This window comes from Etheostoma spectabile, chromosome 9 (genome assembly GCF_008692095.1).
Source record: "Etheostoma spectabile isolate EspeVRDwgs_2016 chromosome 9, UIUC_Espe_1.0, whole genome shotgun sequence".
NCBI lineage: Eukaryota > Metazoa > Chordata > Actinopteri > Perciformes > Percidae > Etheostoma > Etheostoma spectabile.
Window position 1 is genome coordinate 12321688 of NC_045741.1, and position 11140 is coordinate 12332827.

The 11140-nt window shown below is 38.6% G+C and overlaps 1 protein-coding gene across 3 annotated transcripts in view; it reads right to left on the bottom strand.

Annotated features, from left to right (window-relative positions):
• The window catches only part of kank4 (KN motif and ankyrin repeat domains 4), a 72646-nt gene continuing 61506 nt past the window's right edge, over positions 1–11140 (bottom strand). For 2 of the 3 annotated variants that reach the window (XM_032525853.1, XM_032525852.1), the window contains exons 5-10: positions 8636–8896; positions 7470–7554; positions 6900–7119; positions 6615–6757; positions 5808–6008; positions 1–4324 (exon numbers count right to left, since the gene is read on the bottom strand). In XM_032525853.1, coding sequence (XP_032381744.1) covers positions 4205–4324; positions 5808–6008; positions 6615–6757; positions 6900–7119; positions 7470–7554; positions 8636–8896 — 1030 coding nt within the window. In that variant the 3' untranslated portion in view covers positions 1–4204. Of the gene's footprint in view, positions 4325–5807; positions 6009–6614; positions 6758–6792; positions 7120–7469; positions 7555–8635; positions 8897–11140 lie in introns of those variants that run through there. The other variant, XM_032525854.1, reaches the window with a different exon arrangement.

The following is an 11140-nucleotide window of genomic DNA, read 5'->3' on the forward strand; positions in this document are numbered from 1 at the left end:
TTTTTAAATCTTCATATATATTTATTTAGAAGTAGTTCTCTGGTTTGCAACATATAAGCCCATTGTACAAGGAATATTACAGAGAGGTAAAGTACATGTTTTTACATTTGACTCTGCCCTGTACATAGACTTTAATTTTCCGATGGGTATCCAAACAAGAGAGACGTTGCCCGCATAGCTTTAGCCAGTGTTGAGTCTTCTTCACATTTTCTCCCACTAATGTTAAAGGTAGCAATAAAGGGCACGTAACTCAATCTACAACCTTGTCAATAACACACATGTACTATACTGTACCCAACCAGTCAAAAATAAGATGAATTGTCACATCATCAGGATACACTCATTATTTCCAATCGTTCAAATTCCCCTCCAACAGAATCACTGGAATATTTGTCCATGCATACATAAGTATACTATATATGGTAAAAATATAGCATTTGGAATAAATACTTATATAACTTTTAGAGCAAACCTTTAGACAATACTTGTTATATATTTTTCACAATACTGTATGCACATGTATTTTGATAAATGTACAGGAACAGATAAAACTATATATTTAACCCCATGTGAAACAGATTTGATTTCAGTTCTTTGGTGTTGAGCCAGTAATGAAACCATATTACATCTGGGTCACACTGGATTAAACATATGGATGTGATTTACTTTAAGATTTAATACACAGGCACGGAAGACCAGATACACCAGATATTTTACACAGCACAGATCGGATCATTCTTTAGCTGTCTGACAAGTGAGAAGCTACACAAACTCCTTTTTCCATCACTTAATATACAGACTAGCAATAATGATCAGATGTGCTGCACTAAATTAAACAAATTATTTCTTATCCTGTGTAAATGCAGCTTCCTTGTTGAAAAAATCTGTTCCACTTTGTGCCTCAACAAATGATCTCATTACTAAGCCACTGTTGAAAATGTCCTGTTGTTTCTGAGTAAATGCAGCCATTGTGTATACTACAATGTAATCTAGAAATTTTATGTAAGAGGTCTATCTTCATGTCAATCTATATAATCCCATATTAGCACCCATATTAATAAAGTGTCTGGGAATGAGAGAGAAGTGGTGCAGCATCAGTGGTCAGATCACACTACAGCCCAGAAGGAAACTTGATACATTTAGCTTAGAAGACAGCACTACATACAGAACTGTAGGCATGGCAATATAAAAATGCATTATGACCGAAGCAAACAAATATAGCGGAGATGTTTGATTTGTCAGTAAAAACAGATACTGAAGACTCTCCAGAGTTCATTGTGATCTAAGTCTCAGACCACAATCTCGCCTCTTGTAGAAAGGAAAAGTTTTCTGGCTGTAAATGAAGACTTGACCATCATAGACCACAGATATTATGGCAGTTGTTAAAATGAGTGGTATTACCCTTGGAATTCCACCTTCAGTAATCCCAGCAAACCCCAGTTAAACAGAAAACAGTTGTCCAATGTCTTCTCTAGAAGAGCTTTTTAAAGTCAGACAAAAGTAACCCAGACACCAGCATCAGGATTATCTTGTCTTGGAGACTAAAAGTTTATAACAGAAAGTCTGTGTTAAGAGCTGGAGGTAAGGTTGCATGATGCAATTTGAGTATTCAGTGTTTTTGGGGCATGATTTAGGTCTAGTCCACACATCCACAGGTATCTTTTCCTAAGATTTGTCCTTTCGTCCAGACGGAAAATGCATTGTAGATCACTTTTGGAAAACACCTTCCAGGTTTTAAGAAACTCAGTTTTCAGTGTTGAAGTGTAGACAGGGCAAACTGAATTTTGGGCTTGTAATACCAGAGTGTGCATTGTTATGGGCTTTGTGAGCAACTGTGGATGTGGCCAAAATAGTGCTCTGTTCCAACCTTGCTAACATGACAGCAAGGTTACATGTTTACATATAAATGTACAGTTATTCTTCCACTATATTAAGGAGTAGAGGCATAAGGATGTGCTACGGAGTGATCAATGTGTTACTGCAATCTTCTGGTTGCAGTTTTTTCTTATTAGCCAGCATGGCTTTAGGGTTAGGGTTATATCACCCCCTGTTGGTGTGGCATGCTTTTGACAACAACTCATTTGTGTTTTTGCATTTTCATTTGGACGGCTTTTTTTTTTTTTTAACAGGACAGTTTTCAAAAATACCTGTGTACCAGTGGACTAGGCCTTTTTAAACTGGCGACTAAAAGTCAGGATATCTTGGCCTCTGAGCTTTTATTTTAACCATTGAAGTATCCCCAACTTTATAAAGGGACTACACTAAATTGCTGGAGTACCCCTTAAAAGATTTGATTTAAATGGAGACTTAAAACATAATGAAGTACGGTTACTGTATGTCCCTTTTCAGAAAGATGAAATCACTCCTCCAGATGCCTGTTTACAGGTAAAATGATTGATCCCGTTCTGGAAACTGGTAACTTCTAGACCTGCTGGACGTTTAGGGTTTTATTGCAGGGGTCACTGAAGGGGAGCTGTTAAGTTGTAAACATTTTATCAGACCAGTACTGCTGTTTCAAGATACTTTAGGAATATGGGTGTTTGTGGAAAATGGAAGAAAAACACCACATTCCCTGGAACACATCTTATATCTAAAATGAAGGATGGTCATCTGATTAAGGCAAAGCCACTCCCCCTACTTAGTTTCTGATTGAAAAGGTAGTTTTTCATTAATATTGCTTCTCTTAGGACTGCAATTCATAAACAACCCATCGTTTTGGCATCTTTACCATTTTTAAATATGAATGCCTTGAGGCAGGAACAAAATGAGACCAGTGTTTTAGTAACCTGAAGACAGACAGATTTGTCTTTAGTCGCAAACTGTAAAAATATTCAGACTAATTCCTATGTCTGAAATATCCACTGACATCCTACAGTATGTCTCAGATAGTCCCGTTATCCATGCCAGTATAGTTAGACTTGCTACATTATTTTTTTGGAATGTATCACAGCCAGCCTGACATTCTTTGTGCATTTTGTAGCAGTTGCATACAGGGTTTGATTTGAAAAGAGCAGGCAAACAAGACATACAATATATTTGAACTGAGGGACGAAGAAAGAGAGAGACGTTGATTATGAGAACAGACAGTATTAGAACATACTGTTGTTTAGTACTATAAGACTGCCAGTAGGGGAAGTAACTGTGTATTGGCATGCACCTTCTGAACAGTACGATCTTCTTATTAGAAGACTTTTGTCTTTCTTTAATCTGGTTATATTGCGGTTATAAAAATCTTTTCTTTTGTGTCCAACAGAAACATTTTATCTCCAACAAAACCATTTGCTTTGAATAATTCACATATAATGATCACCCATGTCCCGTATGTGAAAAAAACATCTATACTGTGGCAAAAAACAATACATGAAATATTGTCAAATATCCACTGCATGATGGGAATTGCAATACAGAAGTTCTATTCTATTACTCAATATTCATAATTCACACTTTTGGAGATATATATAGCTTCTTGTGGACACCGATATAAGAGAGGAATATTTACTGTACACAAACACCATAAAAAAGTGCAGTAGAAAATACAGTTTCCGTGTTTGTTTATGATTATAATCTGTTATAATAACATTCTACATATACTATGTTCTCAATGATGGCTTATGTCCAAATATGAAAAGAATGGTGTCAATGTCATGAAGAAAAAAATAGAAATAATGTCATATATCTTGTATATTTAAAAGGTAGATCATGTGCTTAGTACTTTGCTTGAAGAGCTAGTTGATGATAAGAAGCAGCAGTTCATCAGAGTATGTCTTTATCCACTTGCCAGTCTGTCCATCCTGGGTCCTTATTTATATTCCCACCTTGTGCCCTACGTAATATCCTGGCAATTACACTGGTCACTATGGCAACGTGTTATCATCAATTTGACTTGCCCTTTGTTGTGTGTCCACTGAGTGGTTAATGCAGCATATCCAACACCCACGGGGCATGTTGGCTGAGATGTGGAAGTACAATGTGGGCGTACATTGCTGGACACTCCAGTCTCAGAGGTTTAAATGTAGTTCCACGTAAACAGAGCTTATCCTCTTTTTCCACTGGTCATACAGAGTCTTGTTTGTCTTGTAGTGTCACTATTACTTTAATTCAACTTTTTCCCTCTTTGTTGGTAGGCAGAAGGTCTCGGAAATTAAAGGTTTGGGGGTCGGCGATATGGAGTGATTTGGAGAGGTCTAAAGGGGGTTAGTCTGGCTCAGAGGAGGTGTGTGGTAGATTCGGGCTCAGAGGCCCGTGTCTCAGTGTGGAGCTTCAAAAGGTCAACTATTTCTTGGTGGGAGGCTCCCTCTGCCACAGACAGCGCTGTTTGTCCATTCTGGGGAAAAACAGAGAGAAAATGTCACCGTTTCACATCAAAGATCATTGCAGTGACACTTCTTATCCTGACAGAGGCAGTGTTGCTCTTTCTAGTAACTTGACATCTTAGTACATGCTGCACCTGCCCTGATTCAGGTAATGCTACTAAGCTGTAAACATAATTGAAAGAGCTGGGTTCAGTATCTGGAAATGTTTTTGCATGTTTCCCTTCTGAAAAATGCCATATTATGATTTGTCATGTTTCTGTAAACCTGATATATTCAGTTTCTTCCCAAATTACACATTGATCGAATGATTATAATCATATCCACTGATATTCCTTGCATCATGCAGAAATGACCTGTGTAATAGGCAATGTTAAATAATAAGCCTGGAGAGGGTTTGTAGGATTAAATGAAAGTGAATTAGTGGAAATGTCTAAATGCATGCAAGACATAAACATCTACAAGAACATTTTTGAAACTTTTCTTTTAAGAACATTCAAAATCTTTTCTCCAACTGCAATACATGCTGCCACTAAAATAAAAAAAAAACATATGAAAATCAGAAAAAGGTGCACATTCAACAGATGTTGGTCTTTAAAAGCATAAAGACAGTAATCTTTGAATTCTGTGAATTTTTTTCCCTGACTGAACTGGCAGTGTTCTATAATGATGTTTTTAACTTCCTACATCATTCTCACAGTGTGTCCTGGTGTTTCCTATTTGTTCTCATAATCAAAGGCTTCATATCAGACATTACGGCAAAATACAACAGACAAGGCTGCATGTTGAGAAAGACCTATTGTCTCATGGGAAAACAGATGTCTCAAAACAGTGTAAATGCTGTGTATTATACTTTTTGTAAATTAAACAAACCTGTTAAACAAACTGCTTGAATTACTTGCATATAATTTCAAATTGTTTGCCAGAGCTGTTTATTTTCTAAGTTTGCAGACGTCTGTCCACCGCTAGCACTAAATACAGTTTGTTCTCATGTGATGATAGGAGTCCGACAGCAAATAATCTGCCAGAAGCACATGGAGTTATAGGAGGATTGCAGGATACATCTTTATAGATTTATCTCAGCTGTCCATGTGGTACAGTCAAATCCTAAGTAAAGGGGGATGGGATGAAAGACAAAATACTGGGGGAATCGCCTATGCTGCTTAAGATTTCAAAATTGAAAGCAAATTTTTATCAATTTCACATTTAAAATGGAAATCATGAGGCACACTGTTTGTGTAGTTAAGTGCCTAAGAAATGCCTTGATTTATGTCCAGTAACAAGAGGAAAAAAAAGAAACAAGACAAAAAATGTACACATCCTGGAGAGAGAGCACGGACAATCTGAGCAGGATTGTAAAGAGGTTTTACAGTATAGACCAGCAGAGACACATTCAGATGGCATATCACCTTTGATACCTGCAAAAACCATCTTGGAAGAGAGGAGAAACAATAAAGTCCAGTTGACAGTGTTCAACTTTGCAGCATAAGAGAATACCTTATCTTTGAGGCTGGTGTCGCAGCAACCTGTCTCCAGCAGCATACGAACTATGTTTGTGTGTCCATGTTCGCTGGCACACATCAGGGCAGTGGAGCCCTCGCGGTCCTGTGCATTTACATCTGTACCGCAGCTCAGGAGCAGCTTCACCATGGCAACGCGGCCGTGGCTCACCGCGAGCATGAGTGCCGTCTGGCCCGCCTAGAGAAAGAGTGAGAGATACAGAGAATAAGAATTAAAGGATGGGAGGGATAAATAGATAGAGGGTTGGGGATGAGAATAGAGGAAAGAAAAGAGAAAGAAACGTAAGTGAAAATTAAAATGTGCAAAAGAGAGGAGTTAAGTGTAATGTTTTGAAATTAAATCTTTGTATCTGGACTATATGTCTAAATACAGGTTAAAACTGCACCAAAGTCTTACAGAAGTTCATTTTTACAAAGTTCTGCATCAAGATTAATTTCTTACACTGTGTTAATGAAAGTGCAAACAGTACATTTTAAGGTTCCTGATACTTTGGTAAGCTTTCCGAGATACTCATTCAGCTACTCTCTCCCAAATTGTGTACTGTAGATGGCCTTGCTGTCGAGAAGAAATAGCTGAAGTTATGGTGTATTCCCGTAAAGTGACCCCCACTTGTAAAACATTCGTTATGTCCCGATTTCCCCAGAGGATGTAATACATTCTCAGACTTACTGTGACTGAAATACTACTAACTACAATACAACAACATATCACATAACTCAGGAAATCATTTGATATTGGGTAAATTTAGGGGACCTGATGAGTCAGTGCAGGCATGTATATTACCTGTCTGGAGCACGCATTGACGTCACCCAGCTTTAACAGTTGTTGGGCCACCTCCAGGTCATCAGAGCTCTCTGCAGCCGTCAGTGCAGCGAGCATCACTGGAGTGTAGCCTGCCTTGTTCACATTGTCTGTCTCACAAAGACCTGAACACACAAACACAATGTTTAACTCAGTCAAAGAGAGCATTTTGTGCAGTGTTTAACTGCTTTATCCAGCCATCTTCAGTTAAAATTCTCTACTCATACTCTTCTGTTGCTCATTCAGCTGAGTGTGCTTGTATCTTACCAGTATCCAGCAACAGTTTGACCACAGGGAAGTTTGAATGCGACACACTGTAGTGTAGGGCCATATTCCCGTTGCCGTCTGTCAAGTTAACTACGTATGGCAGGAGTGTGGGTGTCGTCAATCCCACTTGTCGCAGGTATAATCTGACGGTATCGGCCTGCGAGTCTTTCTGACTGGAGATCTTGAACCACTCCTGGTAGAGCACCACTAAAATCTGACGCTGGGGAGTGAAGACAGAAAAGATATAAATGAAAAAGGTGCCTGTGGCAGCATTTTTACTGTTCCCTGAACATCATTTTTATTGTTTGGGCTGTTGAACAGCTTGCATTTTCAGCCTAAGGAATGCAACTGTAAGCCACATTATTGTACTCAGTGAAGTCAGAGAGCTCTAATAGAACATCAAAAAGTATCTAAAGCATTTTTTATTTTTATCAGCGTTTTAAAAATTGAATAAACATCCGAAAACCATGAACAATAACTTTGCATTCAAACCCAGATTTGACAGAGTAACATCAAATCATTTACCACAACTTTTAATGAATTAAAAAAACAGCCAAAAGAAATTGTTACCATTTCTTTATCTGGGGATGAAACCTCTTCCATGCGGTCCTTTACATAGAGGCAGGCATCTATAAACCCCTGGTTAACTTTCTCCCTGGAAACAAAGACCAGATGACGCAGCCTTTTTTGACAGATCCTACAATCTTTTTTTAAAATATGTTTTTAAATTAAGAACTTTCAAGCAGACCAGGAGTAACTAAAAAGGGAAAAAAACATTAATCCAGCACGCTCCACATTTGTTCTATCCATTGTTTTCTTTTCTGCTTTTTCATGTTCATTGTGAAAATATCAACATCATCAAGTCTGCATAACAAAGTTGCTTGTAACTTGTGTAAATTCTGTCTGGGATTAAAACAAAAGATAAAAGATGCCTTGCGGGCCTCTGCAGCGTATACACACATCAGTCAACAGTCTGATGGGTGGATGGCACATGCAAACCTCAATCGTTTTAGTTTACAATGACTCTCTGCCCAATAATATGCACCTCCATTAGAGTGTGAGCAGCTTACACGGAAGTGTGTAGGAGCTAGTTGTGCTTACTTGTGTGAAACTTGCGTATGTGGAAATGGGTGTGCATTTTGTGTTTATGTGTATTAAACCAAGGCTTATTGTGTGCGTGGGTGCGTGCATGCGTGCGTGCGTGTGTGCTTGGCCCACTGTATATTCAGTCATTGCATCATTCAGCACCTCTCTCAGACAAGTACTGTATGTAGGCTATACCTGGACACAAAACAAAACATTCACTGTCATCTTAATGGCTGTTTTAATTGTTTTCTATTCCTTGCATTGACTGTGTTTATATTCTTTCATTTACTTTATGATATGAGCTACATTGTTTCATTACTAAACATGAGACTATCCTGTGCAGTTGACAGGTTTATGTTCCTTTTATTCAATGTGACAGAAAGCGAGGATCACAGCGAGCAGAAGGTTTGCATTTCAGATTGCTTTGCTTTGTGTAACTGAAGGAAAAAAATGTCTAAGCCTTTTTTTTTTCTTTTCTTTTTTAAAACTCACTCATGTATTTTTTATGATCAACGTCTACCAGTCCAAGCTGACCAATCAAAGTTCATTAGATACCCATGTAATGTACCCATGCTTCTGGGCATAGACTCCATAGCTAAAGTGGAACTCCTGACACACGACCATAAATGAAGGTTTACAGTTTGTCTCACCCTTCAGCCTGTTCTTCCAGGAGGCCTTCTGGATCCAGAAGGCCTCTTTCACCCTCCATCTCTGCAGCCACAGCACCTCCTTCCTCAGCACCCTTCTCTGCATCCTTCTGCTGGGTCTCTGCTTCCTCCTCAGGCTTCTCTGCTGGCTGAGGCTCCGACTCAATTTCCTTCTCTACTTCCGGTTCTGAGCTGTCTTCCTCTTCCAGCTCCACCTTTAACTTCTCATCTCCACTGCCCTCCTCGCTGGATGTCGACTCATAGCTGGAGGTGGACACAAACAAGTCGAGATGTGCAAAATTTCCAAAGCATGGACACCCAAATCTTCCACATTATACCTACTATAATAAAGCGTCTGCATTATTAAGCCATTCTTAAGTGACAGGTCGTTGTTGCAAATGATAAATTGTTCTCAATCGCCTTACCCGGATGAATAAAGGCTACAAGCCTATGTTGAATGCCTATAGGTGGCCTAAAAAGTGAGAAAATAACTTTCTAGCTACATCCATATCTATCTTTAAATTATGTAGGACAGACTAAATCTGGGTCCTCATTTATAAAACCTGTTATGAAAGAAAAAGTTGTGTGAATCAGAGTGAAATTTACAGTTACAATAATCCTTGCAAAAGCTGGGATTTATAAAGAATTTCCATGCGTAAAAATGTGCCCAGTTTTCAGCAACCTTTTGATCATGCATGTGATGGTGTGTAACGCACCCAAGGCTTTGTAGACTACGTTTTAGTGACTTCTGATGGTAACACAAAATATCACATGGATAAAGTTCTCTGGATGTAGAGCGCACAGCCTGCATCCAAAGCACCTCTCCCACTTAACCCTTGTGTGGTGTTCATATTTTTGTTACACAGCCATTGTACCCGTACCTGGTGGACCCACCACATTATTAGGCTTTTAAATCAATACAGACATAACAATTTATGTAAAAAATACTTAACATATGTTTACTTTAGCTTATTACCAACAATAAATACATAATTTATGGTTCATATTTGCCATTTACCCCTGTGAGATCACATTTATGATCAGATGACAATTCTCTTTTTTTGTGAGAAAACAAGGAAATTCAGTTATAAAAAAAGGTAGAAAAATATAAACAAGACTTTTGATCATTATTGGTGTTATTTTTAGAACTCACTGTTCTTAGAACAGGTGAAAGTGTTGAAACGTAACAATTTTGTAACTTTGTGTGGTAATAATAGCAGGTGCCGAAAGACAACATTTTTGCACAGAGACCACACCACACACACACACACACACACACACACACACACACACACACACACACACACACACACAGCAGGGCCAGTTAGGTAGGAGGAGGACACAGTTAAGTTACATAGCACCTACAATTATTTCACTTGGGTCCAGTAGACCCGAACACCTCATTTGTAATTGTTATGTTTAGGGGGGGTGAACCGTGTGCAGTCATTGAACATAAGTTAATTTGTATGTTGTATGTATCTTCACAGAAAATGAGCCAAGGCCAATGAATTTGAGTTAGAAGAAAGTATAAATAGCATAATTTTTCTTTATGCAAACATTGAAAACAGGTCCAAAAGACCCAAACCCCACACAAGGGTTTATTACCCTGATGAAGCCAATATGAGTCCAATCCACTACAGGTTTATTGGACTTAATTAACCGGGACCGGACAAAAAATAAATAGCCAGTTTCCGATTGCCTGTGTATTGCAACCAATCAACAGCATGGCAGATTTGGCATTGCTCCAAGATTTAGCAAGAGCCCCTCAATCTCACAATCACTGAATCGTGTTTTTTTCCCTTATTTTTCTGTTTCATGATTGGTCATCAAGGGCTCCTTTTAGAAGGCTGGAATATTCAGTGATTGATTGATTTCGACATCATTAGGACAAATATTGGACGGCCTTGGGAGGAGCATGGGGCTTGTGCACGACTGCATAAGGTAACGCATGTCCGTATTTATAACGAGAAAAGCCTGTAAAAGTGTGCGCCGTATGGTGTTATGAATCAGAATTTTGTTTTTGTGTATGGAAATTCTGACTTTTTGGCACACTAAATCTTTCAGAATAGAATCTACGCAGAGTTTTATAAATGAGACCCCTGGTCTGTCATGGGCTTCAGAACATTTAACTGATATTTCACAACAAAAAGTAGTGTGTGTGTACAGAAACGAGACATGTACAGAAACGGCTACATCAATGAAACACCTCAGCAAGTAATACATAATATGAAAGCAGTTAAGTCAACACAGACCAAGGCTAGATAAATACTAACAGGTCATTACCCTGTGGACCTCAATGTGGCCTGAAAAAGGTGCTTGTCTAGTACAACCTTGGCCCACATATCCAAAACATCCTTCACACAGTTAAACACATACATGGAAATCTATAGGAATGTTTGCACACTCACACATGCAACACTGGATCAAACCCAACCTTGTTCAGGGATGAAAGACTGATATATTTAGGTGTGTGTGTGTGTGTGTGTGTGTGTGTGTGTGTGTGTGTGT